General features: G+C 45.5%; 1 protein-coding gene across 1 annotated transcript in view; it reads right to left on the reverse strand.

Annotated features, from left to right (window-relative positions):
• Positions 1-10,183, reverse strand: part of TDRD5 (tudor domain containing 5) — a 33,996-nt gene extending 23,813 nt beyond the window's left edge. Inside the window, exons 1-5 of the mRNA XM_056845574.1 lie at positions 9,952-10,183; positions 7,974-8,408; positions 5,989-6,191; positions 876-959; positions 314-370 (exon numbers count right to left, since the gene is read on the reverse strand). Of these exons, the coding sequence (XP_056701552.1) occupies positions 314-370; positions 876-959; positions 5,989-6,191; positions 7,974-8,408; positions 9,952-10,183 (1,011 nt within the window). The remainder of the gene's footprint in view (positions 1-313; positions 371-875; positions 960-5,988; positions 6,192-7,973; positions 8,409-9,951) is intronic.
• Positions 10,184-18,848: the final 8,665 nt, after the last annotated feature.

The following is an 18,848-nucleotide window of genomic DNA, read 5'->3' on the forward strand; positions in this document are numbered from 1 at the left end:
AGCATATGCTGAATGAAGTTTTATAGTCTTTAAGGTGCCACTAGACTCCTCATTTTTGCTGCAACGGACTAACATGGCTGCCCCTCTGAGATGAGACAGCCACCCAAAGCAAACAGCTCAAAACCATTTGCCAGCTCAAACCAAGTTCTGTACTATATTAGCACAACCTATCACTTGGCAGGGTGTCCAACAGAACCACTGCTCACCTCCCTGATGTGACGCAACCTCCGTTTCACTAAAAAAACACAAGCAGACATGGACATAACTGAAAGCAAGTTTTCATAATTCCACTCACTAGGGGAGGGAAACTTACTTCAAATTCACCAGGTAACCTGGAAACAAGCAAGCCTTCTGGGTGTTGTTCTGCAATCTGAACAGAAAGTCCATCATTAGTTTCTACTTAAACTAAGCATAGCAGAATGCACATGGTCATTTTTCAGTTGCCCAAACAGAAGATCAAAGATGCTGTGTAGAAAATGAATTCTGGTATAAGAACTTAAAGCTTACAAAATGCACAATTACCATCTCAATCAAACATTTGTAACAGAAAAATATCCAGCTACAAACTGCATTCCCGCATCTCCAAAGTTTCCCAAATAAAGTGCAAGGGGTCAAATAGAAGAAGGATACAGTTAAGTTTAAAGTTACTCAAGCATTTCCCTTCTATTTCCTTAGCTCATTCTGACAAGGAGACAGTTTTTAATTTATTTCTTACATTTCTAACCCATCCTCCCCTTAAAACATCTGCTAACACTATCTCTATATGAAACTTGCAAATAAGGTTTGCCTGCAGCAGATTAGTAAACATTTGAGGGAGAAGTGCACTAATAACAATGCATTTATGCTGTGCTTCAATATGAAGTCACAAGACTTACTTTTTTGATTTTTTCCTTGAGTTCTGAGCTGACTGTTCCTCCAAGTCCTCTCTGGACAAGTGCCATTTTCATCTGTTTCTGCAACTTGAGGAGCAAAACTGCAATTAATTTTTATTATTTTTAGATTTTCATCCGTTTTGCTTTGTCAGCCATTTATATTGGAAGCTTCAGAGCACAGTCAAACAAGTTTGTAACAAAAGCATTTCGTATCCATTAAATGCATGTATAAGCACTACGATCTCAGACCAAGGTGGCTAGCTTGATGCTTCCAGAAATTCACAAACAAGGCATTACAGTAACAACCCTCCCCTTTCTGTCCCCAGCATTATTATTCAAAGGTACAATGTGCCATTTTGCTGGCACAGCTAATCATTACTGATAGACAGAGCATTCCTGAGCCTTTGGCGGCCGGGGACGGCGTTGAGGAGGCGCCGCTGCGCCACCTCCAAACCAGTTCCCCAGCCGCCAAAACCTTAAAAAGCCTTTTGCAGGCTTTTAAATTTAAATGGGGTTTTTCGCCCCATAGAGAAAAGCGAGGCTGCACCTGCTGAAAAGCAGGCGCAGCAACACTGTTCTTGACACTGGTGTTATGTGGCAAAAGGGTACAGGAGGCTGCCTATAGGCAGCCCTGCCCCCCCGGAACGCCCCCAGGGACGCCGGAATACCCCCTGGAACACCGGCGCGGGCCTTTACGCCAGTGGGACGCCAGCGGAAGGCCCCATTGGTGTCCCAAAGCAGCACCCAGAGACCAGCCCTCCCCACCAGCGTTGGGCCCACTTACAGCAGCATAAGTAGCCCGGACGCCAGCGTGGAGGGCCCCAATGCCGGCACAGCTCCTTCCTGGCCTCCTGGGGACTTTTGTCCTCAAAAGTCAGGAATAGGGCTGTTGAAAAAAAAAATTCGGTATAGTTCGGATTCGGCCGAATTCGGCCCGTCTGGATTCGGGATATTCCGAAGTCCGAACTCCCCCGCTTCGGGTCCGTGCAATTTGGCGCGAGTTCAAAGTTCGGGGAAAAAATTCGGCCGAATAAAGCCATTAAAAACACAACCGCGCCTTTCCGCGGCTCCAGGGGGGGCATTTTTGGGGGTAGAGGTCCCAAACTTTCAGCGGAGCTTCAAAGGACCCTTCTTGCAAGACCCCCCAAGTTTTGTAAAGATTGGGTCAGAGTGGGCTGAGATATGGGCCCCAAAAGGGGTCCCCCCCACCCTTAATGTGCATCTCTGAGCAGAGCTTGCCGCCCACGCACAAAGCTCCCAGCCCCGACAAACAGCTGATGAGAGCAAGAGCAGGTGCGAAGAAGTTTGCAAAGCAACACAACTGCAAAGCAACACCTTTGCAAACATGCAAAGGGTGGGGCAGGTGCGAAGAAGTTTGCAAAGCAACACAACTGCAAAGCAACACTGCAAAGCAACACCTGACACCTGGGAGTTTGCAAACCATGGAAAGGGACAGAGGCAGCTAGCTATGCATAATGAGCAGGAGGGGGTGGAATTTCCCCTTTTGCATGGGACTTGGGACCAGGCAAATGCATTCTTTAAGTCACCATTTGAAAACCAGTTTTGAGCAAGCATCAAAATAGACCTAACAGTCGTATGAATGAGGGGAAACCTGAGGACACACAACTGAAGCCCCCGCTCAAACCAGGGAGTGAGAGACTCGAGGGGGCACACATACCCCAGGCAGAATGGGCGAAAGCCCCCTTTGGCTTCCCCCCCCCACCCACAGAAACTGCTCCCTCCCCACACACGCACACAGGAGAAAAATTATAGATTAAAGCCCCCAAAGGGGTCTTACTGTGGCTGTCTTCTGTTCCATCCGGAGGGGCTGGGAGGACTGGGTAATCCAATATGATTCTATTTAAGCACGGGAGGTTTGCCTTGGATTTGCCGCTTTGGAGATGCATACAAGATCGGGTGATCAATTCATCCCAACAGGGAAAAGGGGAAAGCCCATATCTCGGGACCCCCTGACCCAATGTTTACAAAACTTGGAGGGTCTCTTAAGAAGGCTTGTCTGAAGCTATGCTGAATGTTTGGGGGCTGCACCCCCAAAAATGCACCCCCTGCAGCCACAGAAAGAGAAAAGGGGGGAGCCCATATTTCTGCCCCCACTGAACCCATCTTTACAAAACTTGGAGGGTCTCTTAAGAAGGCTTGTCTGAAGCTATGCTGAAAATTTGGGGGCTGCACCCCCAAAAAAGCACCCCCTGCAGCAACAGAAATGGAAAAGGGGGGAGGGAAAAGGGGTGGAGCCCATATCTCAGGAGGCCCTGACCCAATGTTTACAAAACTTGGGGGGTCTCTTAAGAAGGCTCGTCTGAAGCTCCTCTGAAAGTTTGGGGTCTCTACCCCAAAAAATGCGCTCCCTGCAGCCACACAAAGGAGCGAATGTGCACAAGCACCCCCCCACGAGGATTTCTCTCACTCTCTCTCTCCCCGGCCCGGCCGCGCAGCAGCTGATTCCTCCAGTACTCAATCCTGACTGATTGGCCAGAAGAAAACCCAGCTTGGCCACCGATTGGCCGGGGGAAGAGAATGCTGCTTACTGACGGTTATGCTGCTTACTGACGCCCCGAATTTGCCGAATTTATTCGTGAACTCCCAAACTTGCTGAATTCGGCTCCCCCGGTTTCCCGCCATTTTTGAGTTCGGTTCATCCTGAACTAAAAACCGCCGAATCAGGAAATTCGGCTGTTTTTCAGTTTGGGCCGAACCGAATCAACAGCCCTAGTCAGGAATGAGCTGTTACACTCCATCAATATGTCCAATCACTCTCCGTCCAGACCCAACACTTGGCCAACACATCTTGTGTCAGTGAATCTGTAACTGCTGTTAAACTACTTGGTTGGAGGACATTAGTAAGACATCTATTTACAGCAGATTTTTACATCTTCAACAACAAAAAACTAGTCTCAAAGGGTGGATACCGTGTAATGTGCACAATACACAATTGCAGATCCTTCCAATACTACCCTACGATACTGTTCAAGACAGTATACTGAGATACTGTCTCAGTTGGTCTTCACCTACTTCCACAGCTAAACCGTCATAAAGGAAGTCAAGACTCTATTATTGCAATTGCTCCTCCTTGGACACCTCCCAAGGTCCTGTAGAACAAATGTTTTATTTGGCCCACCCTTGGCACTTACAGGAGGAAGTAGAAGCAGAAAAATTTCCTCACTTCTCAAAGGATCACAACAAAAGGTGATCACTTCCTCTGGTAAAACTTCCCTATAAGGGAGGTGGACTTAAGGAGATGTGTCACATGGGCCGCCCAATTCCAGAGGGGTAGCCAGTCTGGTCTGCTGCAGGAAAATAAAACCGAAGTCCAGCAACACTGTGAAGACTAACATTTATTCCAGCATGAGCTTTCGTGAATCACAGCTCACTTCTGCTGCTGTTCAAGGTCACACAAGCTCTTTGCAGACGCACCCCTACAAGAACTTGCATTGGAGCTGGTTGGAAGTCTACAACCCACTTCAGCAATAATTCACTGGCCCCCTATCTCTTGATTCTTGCCCCTACCTCCCCTTACTATCCTACAATTGAAATGTAACATTGGCCTACCTTAGACTGTTATAACAATGACTGAAATAGCAAAGCACTGTATATTAAGAGAAAGCACTATGGAAAACATTCAGAGTAGCAGTAGGGTGTCATCTACCCATTGATCCAATGCAGAAAGCTCTATGCTGCTGCATAAATTAGGCAAGCTGTTTAAGACCAATTCAGTAATACCCTAGTTTCCACAAAAATTTTGCTTAACTTCTGGTAGTCTTTGGAGGTGCAGAAGGTAAAAAAATAACCCAACACAGTTTAGTATAACTCCTGAAATTCTTTGTGTTGCCATCTGGCTCACCACTACAGTGAAATTGTCCCAGGAAATTAGGCAATTCAAATGGAGGCAGGAAAAGATAAATTCCACAGACCACCAGCTCCACAGCCTTTCCATACAGGTAAATAAATAAATAAATAAATTTTATTTGCACCTAATATGCCAGATAAAACAGAAACTGACCATACAATGTAGATGTTTAAAACCAAGCCCAACAAAATTAGGAATCAGCCAATTTTACACTTACACAGATTAGGGAACATTGAGGTGACGTAACTTCATTGCTACGGCACAAGATTTTGCAACCTGGGTGGTGATTGGCGAGCTGTCTCCCAGCAACCTTTTCATCCATCCACCCTCATCAACAGAGCCCATCTCCCTAATCAAAGGGTCAATAATATTGAAGCGGGCTGACTTGTAAAGGGGACATCTAAAAAATACATGCACAATGGTTTCCAGCTCCCCTGTGTTACACAGGATTCCCATACAGGTAGAAAAGAGCAAGAGTCCAGTAGCACCTTAAAGAATAACAATACTGCTACTGACAGACTAACACGGCTACCCATAGTGATCTATTCCCATAGAGGGTTCATGAAGATTTGCTCCCCTCCTTTTAGCTCATCTGAGATTATACTTTCAAAGCGTTGTTAGCCAAACTATTTGCCATTCTCTATTCTCTTGTTTTAGCTCACCTTCACACAATTTTTCTCCTTTTAAAATCTTTTTTTAAAGGAGCATTTAATACAGTGGTTCCCAAACTTTTCGGGCTGCTGTCCCCTTGGTTCCACAAACTCAACCCCAGCGCCCCCTACCCTATCCTATAAAAAGCATTATTCAATAGGGGTTTGCATGACACACTAAAGATAATAACAATAAAATTTCAAAACAGTAACAATTAATTGCACATCTACTCAAAACCAAATTAAAACTTTTTCGTTGAAATTTATTCAACAAAACTGATGCACTTGATTCAGTGGTACCCCCTCTTCAAAGTCTGGGGGGAAAATCTGATAGCTCACACCAAATTCCCCAGCATGCAAATTAGTGAACACAGTTGAAGGGGCCCACCTCCAGCAACCCCCTGCTGCCCCCTTGCCTCTTAGTGCCCGTAGGTAATACTACCGCCCCCCAGGGGGTGGTACTGCCCACTTTGGGAACCACTGATTTAGTAAGACAACCAATGCAAAAAGATGTGCCTCTAACCATTCCCATACTAACTGTCTAAACACGGCTTCCGTTCTTCAGCCACATCTGGAACGCAAGACTTCAGCGACTTACCTGCTTCATCTTATCACACTCTACCACTGGGGCTTCCTCTGGTTTCAACTGAACTAATGAAGTATCAGATTCCTGGTTTGGAGTCTGGTTTTGGTTCTGTGTAGGCAGGCTGGGTGCCAGATAACAGGTATCCATGGTAGGAGCTGACCGAATAGGTGGCAGGGTCTGTTTCACATTGGTAGTTGGTTGAATCACCACTTTGGCTTAAATATGAGGAAAGAAAAGGGTTTCAGTCACAACATGGCACCATTTCCTATTTTCCCTGGAAAAAAACAACGCTGAAGAGCTCACAAACATTTCTAAATTCACCCTCCCAAGTAGAATCCGCATTTAAGTTTAAACATTTATCACTAGATTCTTTGATAGCTACAGAAGTTACCTGTACTGAATGTTCCTATTAAATTATGCTCAGAGGTGAATCAGAAAAAGTGCTGATTGTTACCTTTCATGGTCCACCGAAGGACCATCTGCTCCTGCATCTACTTGCCTGATCTGGGTAATCTCTAGAGGTACTGCTCCATGTGCTTCCACTGTATGGAATGCATGACCACAAGGGGCAAGGCCTCCTATGATGGCACCTCAATTTTGGAACTCCCCTCCACAGTTATGTCATGCCTGTTTTTAAAGAATCTTGAGTGGCTGCTCAAAATTCTTATTTATGGAGGTTTTTTGTTAAGTGTGTGGAATTTGTCTGGCCAGTCCTTATCATTTTGAATTTTTAGATGCTGCACTTTTAACTTTTAGACTGATGTTGCAGTCATACCATTTGTTATTTAACCATTGTGGCTTGCTGCTGGTACCTTCAGTTTAGTACTGCTACTCTTCTATACTAATATTTTAGGCCTTCATTTTATTTTATTGCAGCCATTATGTTGAACAGATTATTTATATTTTCACACAGGTTATTAACCAATGTGGTTTTATATTATTTAGGCAAACCGACTCAGGAGCCTCTCAGCTGAAAGCATGGTCTGGAAATCATTTAAACAAGCAGTGGTACATCCCACTGTAACAAGGAAAGGAGGAGGTTTGGTTTTTATACACCAATTTTCTATACCTTTAAGGAGTCTCAAACTGGCTTACCATCGCCTTCCCTTCCTCTCCCCACAACAGACACCTTGTGAGGTAGGTGGGGCTGAGAGAGTTCGGCGAGAACTGTGACTAGCCCAAGGTCATCCAGCAGGCTTCTTGTGGAGAAGGGAAACAAACCCGGTTCACCAGATTAGAGTCCACCGCTCTTAACCTCTTTCCTTTAACTCCACCACTCCCACTCTCTTGCCTGGCAACGGAGGCCATCTGGCTTCTCTCTCCATTGACCTAACAACAGGAACTTAGCAGCTCCCTTCTCCAAACTCTTCAAGGTGGAACTAGTTAGAAAAACTGCTGTAACCCACTCAGGTATTTTATACAAACTTCTTGCATAGCTCCCGCTCCTCCTTTCATAGACAGTGTGCTCTTCTGAAGACCACCACACAATTGTCATTCGTCTTCAGCAGCTGCAGATCATTCCCTGTACTTATCACATTCTTGCAATTCCACACCCTGGGGACCAGGACTCACTGTTTGAAAACCTTAGGGTTACACTTTTGAGAGCCAGCGTGGTGTAGTGATTAAGGCGGGAGACTAGGACCTGGGAAACCCAGGTTCAAATCCCCACTCGTGCCATGGAAGCTTGCTGGGTGAACTCGGGCCAGTCACACACTCTCAGCCCTGACCCTGGCTAATATTTGGATGGGAGACCTCCAAGAATATCAGGGTTGTGACACGGAGGCAGGCAGTGGCAAACCACCTCTGAACGTCTCTTGCCTTGAAAACCCTAAGACGTCACCACAAGTCAGCCATGACTTGACAGCAAAAGAAAAGCTTTTAATTAAGAGCAACAACAACAAACATCTAAGGCCCAATCGTTTATTGGGTGGGCAAAGTGGGTGAAGCACTATCTGACCCATTTCTCCCCTAGCTGAACCTAAGCAAATATGCCTTACGCTGTGGCAGCTTTTCTGGTTGTTTCTTAGGCGAGGGACTCCTTTTTAGGGTCAACATGGAGCCTGCTCTTGTCTGCACAACTGTGATAATGTCAGCAGCTGCCTTCAGCACCTCCGACATAGAGAAGAAGCCATAGTGCGCAAATTCAAAGTTCCGCCCAAAGTGATGAGCAAAGGCTTTGTTAAAATCTGACAGCAGGACTGGGGAAGACTTCAAGAGTTCCTTCAGCTGACTCTTCACTACGGCTGGTAGGGTTGGGGGGGCTCGGCCACGCCGAGGTAAGCTTTGAGGAGTCTGGGTCTGCCAAGGCCGGCTAGGGCGAGATGCGTGTCCAAAAGAGACTTTGGGCCTCAGTCTGGGAAGATGGCATTTAGGTTTGCTCTTCTGTCTGGCAACCAAGCTTGCAATCCCCATTGTGGACTGATCTGCAATAGCTAAAAGGGGGGGGAAAGGTTAAAGGTGTATGTTAGTACACTATTATGAGACCCCTTTGCAGACTTTCAATCACCGCTTTCCTTTTCCCACCCTCTTACAACAGAATAGTGCTGTACAAGAGCTAAAAATCATTATACTAAACCCAGCTTGCATTCTAAAAGCACAGGTATTTCCCCAGCTGCCCAGACCACAAGCTCTTCCCTTCCCCCATGCCAGAATTATTAGTTTATAAAGGGGAACTCTCCCACTTCTGAGGATGCGTCTACTTTCCTACCTGCTGCTACACCCACCCCTCACATCTGGCAACTGGTTCATATGTATGAAAGGAAACACTCAACTCTCCATCCCTACTGCACATGTAAGCGCACTGCAGGAGCACTGGTGGCTCTTGGGTGCTGGCCTGCTCCAAGTTTCAAGTAAAACACACAATACTATTGTCAGGGTGTGCACACCAAGCCTCAACTTGTTCTGCAAAGGAAATACCTTAATTCTGATACCGTGAGGTTACATCAAAATATACTCTTTGGTTTTTTATGCAGGGACGTTTCCCCATGGTAGCCCCTGCCGACTGCTTCAGAGCTTCCTTTTGATTATGCATGTCTTTTCCACCCGTCAAAGGTCGCCTTGCTCTCTTCGCGCATTTTGCCTGCATTTTGCAGATTCTGGCTAAAACAGCATCTGGAAAACATGGGCAAAACATGCTGGGAGAGCGAGGCGACCTCTGACGGGTGGAAAAGGCATGCATAATCAAAAGGAGGCCCCGGAAACGTCCCTGCATAAAAGGCCTTTGCTGCAGATTTGATCTTAACAATTTTTTAAAAAATTGTTTATATTAAACCACTGTTTAGGGAGCATGGCTGCATGGAAAAGGTACTACAGAAGAGTTGCAGCAACTTGAGCAAATCATTGAGAGCAGTCTTTGAGAGCTTTATGGTCGGGCAGACAAGTTATTTACAGCTGTGCTGGTCCAAAAAAAATAAACAAACCTCAAATCCAAGAGGTCAGGCCTCTAAGTCTTGTGTCAAACTGCGGGTCATAATTACAACTCTTTCTCTATATTCAGTTCTATGTACCAGCATCCAACTTAAATCCTCCCTGTGCATCTGTCAAATACCAGCTCAGAATTTATGGACTTTCCCAATCCAGTCCTCTCACTGTTTGTTTTTTGAATTAACAAAAAGAAACACAGACAACACAATAAATGCACAAAATCTGAAGTATACAAAAACAAGCTTCAACTAGATGACTATATAGAATTTTGTGACCCTCTTACTGTCTTCCCTATGATATGCGATTATTGCTTTATATCATTAAATTGACTTTTTATTCAATCTCATAGTGTAAGTACTTTAAACTTGTGTAATAAAACTGACCATTATCAAATCTTCCTAGCTACTACATAATCTCATATGAACTTGTTTATATTCACTAGATTCTGTTATATACTTTTCCAACATAGCATTATAGCTCAACATTTTCATTTATAATTACGAGACATCTGCATACGTCCTCTCACTGTTGACTGACTAGACTTGAACCCACCTTTGAGGACAACACTGCCATCTCTACCACGGCACATACTGACAACATCAGGCAGGTCCACCACCAGTTCCATTGTAGATTGGTAACCCAGTGCACGAAAAGGAAGTTGTTCACCTATCATGGACCTGTATTCTTTTTCTAACTCTCCAGGGGTGAGACCACTCTTGACTGCTGTCAGCAGTGATCTCACTTCCTTCTTCACCGAGCTCAACAAGCGCTCTTGGTCCGACATGTTTATACTAAGAGAGAAAAACAGAAAAGACATACTGTTTTTTGGCGGAAACAGGGTCTCCCACAACCCAAGAAGAATGCTACCTCAAGACAGACAAGGGCAAACACAGTACTGAAATTGCAGTAGAAAGTGTACCATTTGCACTGTCAAGCAATAGCTCACTCTGCGCGACATGCCCCCACGAAGGAAGATGGGCATGAAGTCACAGGGAAAGAGACTACCCTAAAGCGAGTGGTGCTTTCCACCCCAAGCAGCTAGGGTCTGGGTGGACCAAAAGCACTCTAGCAGAGGATTTTCATAAATCCAAAGTGCTCCATTATCCTATCAGGAAGGCCCCACGCTTCTATCATTTTGCAAACTGCACAAAACGGAATTGTCCCGGAGGACATTCTTGTAGAAGAAGCAAAGCTGCAGGGTAATAGATCAGCTCAGAAGGTGACTTTTATTAGGAATAAAATTTATCCTATACTGATGATCTTGTTGCCTTAAACAGATATGTGCTTGGACTGTTCTTTCTCTTCTTCCACTCTGTTCTACAATCCCTGCCCAACTGCATTATTTTATCTTACTAATAACCTTTGCTGTTAGATTCAAATGTTGTCATTTCTCCAGGGGAACTGATCTCTATCGGCTGGAGATCAGTTGCAATAGCAGGAGATCTCCTGCTAGTACTTGGAGATTGGCAACCCTAGATAAAATGGAGATTTACATTGTAAAACACTTTGAGTTCCCACTGAGGAACAAGCAGGGAATAAATAGAAGTGGGCGTTCAGGTGAGAGAATGCAAAGGAGGAACATTTCATCCAGTTTTATTCTGCCCTTACTCCAAAAAGTTCACAGCAGCACATGTGGTTCTCCCTTTCCTCATTTTACCCTCACAACATCCCTGCAAGGTAGGCGAGGTTGAAAGGGTGTCTGCTCCAAGGTCACCCTGTAAGCATCATGGCTGACAGGGATGTGAACTCAGGTCTTTCTGAGAGAGCCACATAGATCTCTAGGTCAGGGTGAAACAGAGCTCTATACCCGGCTTCTTTCCTGCTAACATCACACGTATCACAACACAGGTGTAAAGCAATCTAGAGATGCAGATTGTGAGCAATGAAAATAAGGTTGCCACTTAGGGTTGCCAGAACCCTCTTTGCCACCGGTGGGAGGTTTTTGGGGGAGAGCCTGAGGAAGGTGGGGTTTGGGGAGGGAATTCAATGCCATAGAGTCCTACTGCCAAAGGGGCCATTTTCTCCAGGTGAACTGATCGCCATCGGCTGGAGATCAGTTGTAATAGCGGATTTCCAGCTAGTACCTGGACGTTGGCAACTCTATCCCAACCCCCAAAGGAAAGTAGCTCCCAGATGCCTCTGCATTGGTAGGGTTGCCTGGTCCCTCTTTACCACCGGCGGGAGATTTTGGGGGCCTGAGGAGGGACTTCAATGCCATAGAGTTCAACTGCCAAGGCGGCCATTTTTCTCCAGTAGTAGAAAAGAGCAAGAGTCCAGTTAGCACCTTAAAGACTAACAAAAATATTTTCTGGCAGGGTATGAGCTTTAGTGAGCCACAGCTGTCAATCATATTAAGATATCCCATGATAGATTGATAGATAGACAGACAGACAGACACGGGCAAGAGTCCAGTTAGCACCTTAAAGACTAACAAAAATATTTTCTGGCAGGGTATGAGCTTTCGTGAGCCACAGCTGTCAATTATATTAAGATATCCCATGATAGATAGATAGATAGATGCAAGAGTCCAGTAGCATCTTAAAGACTAACAAAAATATTTTCTAGCAGGGTATGAGCTTTCGTGAGCCACAACTCACTTCTTCAGAAAGCTCATACCCTGCCAGAAAATATTTTTGTTAGTCTTTAAGGTGCTACTGGACTCTTGCCCTTTTCTACTACTGCAGACAGACTAACACGGCTACCCACTGTGAATTATTTTTTCTCCAGGTGATCTGATCTCTATCGGCTGGAGATCAGCTGAATTAGCAGTTCTCCTGCTACGACCTGGCAGTTGGCACCCCTGTGCATTGGAGGGGAGTTTGGTTTCCCTAACAGACGGTCTGAAAAACACAATTCCTCTGCTCGCTGTCCTACCAAGCTTGTGCCAGGACTCAAGTCCAAGAGGCAGGCATGGAGGTTGGCAACCCTAGTGCCACTCAAGAGACCAGGCAAAAAACCAGACTTCATCCTGGCACGCTCATTCTTTTGGCGGGGGACCCCCCCCCCATTTCAATCTGAAATGGGTCCCCCTCAGCGAGGAGCTGAACTCCTCCATGAATAGAGTTAATTGCCCCCTTCCCCCTCCTCCTCCTCCTCCTCCTCCTCCTCCTCCTCCTCCTCAGTCGACCGAAATATCCGCAGAGCTCTTTGGCTTCACCCCTCCCCCCCCCGTCCACCCACCACTTATCGTGGTCTCCCGCCTCCCCCCCCCCCCATGAATTCCCAACTGCCCCCGTTTGGCCCGTCCCGTCCCACTCGCCCCTCCCCCCCTACTCACCCCTCCCCACCACCACCCGTTTCTTTTTAAATCCCAAACGGCCAAGCCCCGCTCAGCACCTCTTTCGCTCCCCACCCCCTCCTCAGGCGACCAGCCCGCCTCCCAAACACGGCTCGGCTGCGCACGCGCAGAGCCGGAGAGCGCCCCGCCAGACAGACGCACGTGCTCTTTCCTCCCCGGCCGCCGCTTCCGTCCTCGGTTTGCCCCCTAGTGGTGGAAGATGGGGAAGACCTTTGCACGACGGAGGCCTTAGGCAAACTTTCCTTCCCCCCCCCCCGGAAATCTTGCAGCTCCCAGGAGGCTCAACCCAGCAATGGCCCACAGTGGGTGAAGCGCAGCAAATGCTGTCAAAAATAACAGTGGAGACCAACGTGTCTTTTATGGCTAGAAGCCAGGTCCCGACATTCTGACCGGCTTAGGGTTGCCAACTTCCAGGTACTGGAAGAAGAAAATACCTACGCTGGGAATAGTCGAAACGATAATACGTGGCTTCAAAGATAATATAATGTGAAATATACCAACTGGAAAAGGAAACAATATTATAGAATATAATAATTCTGTTTTTTGGAAAGTCCAAGACACAACATATATTCATAAACACTGTGTTGAAAATATTGTCGAAGGCTTTCACGGTCAGAGTTCATTGGTTCTTGTAGGTTATCCGGGCTGTGTGACCGTGGTCTTGGTATTTTCTTTCCTGACGTTTCGCCCGCAGCTGTGGCCGGCATCTTCAGAGGAGTAACCCTGAAGGACAGGGTCTGTCAGTGTCAAGTGTGTAGGAAGAGTAATATATAGTCAGAAAGGGGTTGGGTTGAGCTGAATGATTGTCCTGCAAAAAGTATCAAAGGTCATGTGCTAATCATTGTCCTGTAAGTATCAAGATAATATGCTAATGAGTTCCATATTAACATACCACACCCTCATTAGCACATTATCTTGATACTTACAGGACAATGATTAGCACATGACCTTTGATACTTTTTGCAGAACAGTGATTCAGCTCAAACCCAACACCTTTCTGACTATATATTACTCTTCCTACACTCTGACACTGAGAGACACTGTCCTTCAGTGTTACTCCTCTGAAGATGCCTGCCACAGCTGCTGGCGAAACGTCAGGAAAGAAAATACCAAGACCACGGTCACACAGCCCGGGTAACCTACAAGAACCAACTGTGTTGAAAGCCACACAGAAACCTCACTGGGTCTGAAATAACAAAAAAGTGTATATATACAGATTGCTTTTAACAACAAAACATGAACAACATAAATTCAAGAATTATTTATGTGGCCTTAACAAAGGCTCATGTATACTCAAGAATATTTCAGACCCAGTGAGGTTTCTGTGTGGCTTTCAACAGTGTTTATGAATATATGTTGTGTTTTGGATTTTCCAAAAAATAGAATTATTATATTCTATAATATTGTTTTCCAGTTGGTATATTTCACATTATATTATCTTTGAAGCCACGTGCTCCCATTTATTATAGTTATAACTTCCAGGTACTAGCTGGAGATCTGCTATTACAACCGATCTCCAGCCGATAGAGATCAGTTCACCTGGAGAAAATTGGACTCCGTGGCACTGAAGTCCCTCCCATCCCCTACCCACCCTCTTCAGGCTCCGCCCCAAAAACCTCCCGCCGGTGGCGAAGAGAGACCTGGCGACCCTAAGGTACTAGCTGGAGATCTGCTATCACAACTGGTCTCCAGCCGATAGGGATCAGTTCCCCTGGAGAAAATGGCCGCTTTGGCAATTGGACTCTATGGCATTGAAGTCCCTCCCTTCCCCCAAACCCCGCCCTCCTCAGGCTCTGCCCACAAAACCTCCAGGCAGTGGCGAAGGGCAACCCTAGTCAGACTCGAGGGTGACCAAGAAAGGAGGACTGGCTTGATATTCAATAGCAGAGGCTATTCAGGAGCAATCGGGAGCAGGGACAGCCTCCATCCACAAAAGTGCAACGTAGCAAGCGCATGCCTCTGCTAGACCATGCTCCTTTTTGGTAAACTGGTAAAAATCACCGTGGAAGAAGAGCCAGTAAAGTTGCCATTCCAGTGTCACACGGCTTATAAAGGGAATAGAGTTGTGATAAAACAATTCTGCAAGGAGGGCATTTTCTAGATGGCTATTAGGGTTCTAATTTTAATTGTCTGTGAAAATTTTAGACCATATTATTTTCCTCCCCCCCCCCTTATATTACATTGTTTACTGGATGTATTATACTGTCTTTAATTCATTGTTCTCTAATTGTGAGTCCCAGTTTACTGGATGTATTGTACTGGTTTTTATTGCATAGTTTTTACAGCTCTGTAATGTGCCTTGAGCCTCAGCAAGAAATAATAATTGTGTACCGACAAGTCGCAACCAATCCATGGTGAACCCAGTACCACAGAGGTTTCAAGGCAAGACATAAGCACAGGCGGTTTGCCATTGCCTTCCTCTGCATACTAACCCCTGCCTTCCTTTGTGATTTCCCATCCAAATATTAATCGTGGCCACTGGCCAACCCTGCTTAGCTTCCAAGCTGGGCAGACGACAAATGAATAAATACATAGATTACATGTAGGAGCCAGCACCAAAATGTGGGAATTTCTGCTCTGGTTATTCATTTCATTTGCTGGGCATTTATTCTATTTACTTAATAAATGAATATACAGGTATATCCCTTATCTGGACATCCCATATCCAGACTGATCCATAGAGTTCACTCTTCAAAGCAGCCACTTTCTACAGTGGAACTGATCTCTATAGTCTGGAGATCTGTTGTAATTCCAGGAAATCGTCAGGCCTTCCCTGGAGCTGACAGTCTTCTGCAAAGAGCAACAGAGCAAGGCTTCTGAAGATCATATCTGTCCAGAAGCTCATAATGTTGGGAATGCATGAAAGAGAGAGAGAGGTGCTCTGGTACTGCCTGGAAAGGAAGCCTTGTGGGAGTGGGACATTTTCACATCCCAGTTCACTGCTAGTCATTCCTAAACCTTCCCATCTTTAGTTACTATTCCCCTAAAGAAGGCAAAAGGTAAAGGTCCCCTGTGCAAGCACCGGGTCATTCCTGACCCATGGGATGACGTCACATCCCGACGTTTCCAAGGCAGACTTTGTTTACGGGGTGGTTTGCCAGTGCCTTCCCCAGTCATCTTCCCTTTACCCCCAGCAAGCTGGGTACGGTACTCATTTTACCGACCACGGAAGGATGGAAGGCAAGGTGTGATTGATCAAGGCCTCCTTTTTTAAAAAAGCAGTTTACACAAAGGAGTTACGAGCTAATGCTTACAAATGCTTACAACAGCCAAACTAGCAAAGATTTCTAATTACACAGGAATTCAAGAAGAAAAACAGAAGGTCCATCACCTCCCTCACTTTTCACTCTCACCCACCAACCTTTATGAAGGAGTGCAGCTAACATGGCACTAATCAGAATGACCCCAGTCCCCCATACAGGCATATAACACCATGAAAAAAAATAACTGGGACACTATGCAAAAGTCAGGGCTGGTTCCAGATTTTGGGGGCCCTGGGCAGAGAGTGCCTAAGGCCCCCCATCAGAACCCCCTCTCAATTCCCTTCTATTGTTATCGTTGCTGGCCTCCCCATCTTTCCCCCCATCTTGCTTATGGGGGGATCACTGCCTGGCCAGGTTTTTCTAATGGCCACTATTTAGGATTATTGAATGCCATCTTGTTTTATTATTATTGGAGTACAGCATTTTAATGAAGCTTTAAAGAATGTTTTAATTGATGTTTTATGACCATATTGTTGTAACCCGCTCTGAGCCCAGCTTGCTGAGAAGAAGGAGAAGAAGAGTTGGTTTTTATATGCCAACTTTCTCTACCCCTTAAGGCAGAATCAAACCGGTTTACAATCACCTTCCCTTCCCCTCCCACAACAGACACCTTGTGAGGTGGGGCTGAGAGAGCTGTTACTAGCCCAAGGTCACCCAGCTAGCTTCATGTGTAGGAGTGGGGAAACCAACCCAGTTCACCAGATCAGAGTCCACTGCTCCAAACCACCGCTATTAACCACTACACCACGGGTTATGAATATAAGGAATAAATAAATAAATGCCTCCCTTGCCAACCACCGACCCTTAAGCCTATACATCCTTCCCCCACCTCCTCACGGGCCCTCTCACCACCTGTACTCTCCACTGAACATGTATTGTACAGCTGCTTCATTCTATCATGAGGCCCGTATCAAATTCATTGCTCCCTTGATCAGTGAATTCCCCGCTAAACCAGTAGAATTCCTGACTAAGAGGCTCCTGATGGGTGAAACTCCACACTTTTTGCTCCCAACTGCCAAATTCTGTGCAATTGCAATCAAAACTCGGAAAAATAGAATGGAAGAAATTACTTAACTGCTATGTTTTTAGAAATATTAAGATGCTAAGTTAATTATTTCCTTTATCCCTTTGAAGCTCCTTGATCCATTGATCTTGAGCAGTATAAATCTAATGTTTGAGGCATATAAGGTCTGAAATAAACCTTGTCACTGACAATGTAGCCTTGGGATCCCTGACACTTAATTAAAAAGGCATTATGTCAGACACAGAGGCATTAGATTTATATGTCAAAAGGGGAGAGATATAATGTGATCGAAGTTCCTCGTAAAAGCGGCATTCCAAGAGGGCAGGAGCTCATGAATCAATGGAGCCAGAAGAGCAAGCTCCTGTCTGGGTATGGTATATTCAAAATCCTGCCCTGCATAACCATAGAGGGGTTAGCATTCAGTCTAGCTAAACAGAAGGCTCTGGAAAGTCGAGGAGTTGTCAGATAGTAAGTATAAGCGGGCAAACTGTGTGGTGGTGGTGTCTAAGTTAATGGTTGTGATTTGTGTTAAAATCTTACATTTTAAATAGAATTTTAAACTCAAATCACAACATTAGACTTTTACCTAATTTTGTAATTTATACTAATTTTGCAATTTTATTAAGTCAGTTAATTTTATGCACAACTTTTGGCTGGTCAAACTTACTTACTTACTCACCACCTATACTCACAGATGTCTGTACAACCCACCGTTTCTGGATGATGCTGGGCAGCGTGTATGGCTGGGAGCCCGGATGGCAGAGTGCTTTCAAGCAAGTGAGCAGGGCTAGGGTGGATGGGCAGCAGGGCAGGCACATAATCAGTGGCAGCGGACCTTGCAAGAAGCCCTGGACCTGGGCAGCTTCCCTGCCTCAGGGTGGCAAAAGTGCCGGAATCTGTACAGCAGAATTGAACTAGCATTCCTCCAAACCGTTGGGACTTTGTGCAAAGCTCATCCTGGGTTCCTTTGAGTTGTATGACTAGGGTTATGTTAAGTACAAGAGGAGTGTTTGTTTCTTTCTGCTGGTGTTAGTTCTGGAACCAGATCATGTTGTGGTTGACAGGTTGCAGTGCTGCTCTAAATGTCTAGCAACTCATCCTAGGAGCTCTATGGAAGAGTACTGGAACCTATTTTGCACAGAATCATGTATTCAGTCTTGAACACAGTATGTGTGAGTGTGTATATAGCAATATATCTTATTCTCAACATGACCCCATCTGTGGATACTTAAATGTGGAGACAGCAGCCATGAACAGACAAAGCAGAACTTTGTGCAAACCTGCAAAGAACCTTAGGTTTGCAGAAAAATCTGACACACACACACAGAATAATAGAAGCAGCACTAGGGTTGCCAGCCTCCAGGTGGTGGCTGGAGATCTCCCAGAATTACAACTGGTTTTCAGATTACAGATATCAGTTCTCCTGGAGAAAATGGCTGCTTTGGGAGGTGGACTCTATGGCATTATATCCCACTGAGATTCCTCCTCAAACCCTGCCCTCCTTAGGTTCCACTCCCAAAATCTCCAGGAATTTCCTAACCCAGAGCTGGCAACCCTAAGCAGCACCTGTACATTTAAGAAATTAATGTCCTCTGCAGTGGCCAGTGTGGGGGTTGGTAGGCAACCACAACAATATCGCCAGCTTTCAAGCCTTGATTTCTGACTGGCCCAAGGTCACCCAGTGAACTTTCATAGCAGAGTGTGGATTTAAATTTGGTTTCCCAGTTCCTACTCTAAACACTATTTAGCACTATTTAGTGCCTTTTACTGACAGAAATCAAGGTGGGGTATAACTGAAGTAAATAAATAATAAATATAGATGGGGAGTAGATAAAAGGTAGCATGAATGGGAAGGGGAGATAAT

Source organism: Euleptes europaea, chromosome 2 (genome assembly GCF_029931775.1).
Source record: "Euleptes europaea isolate rEulEur1 chromosome 2, rEulEur1.hap1, whole genome shotgun sequence".
NCBI lineage: Eukaryota > Metazoa > Chordata > Lepidosauria > Squamata > Sphaerodactylidae > Euleptes > Euleptes europaea.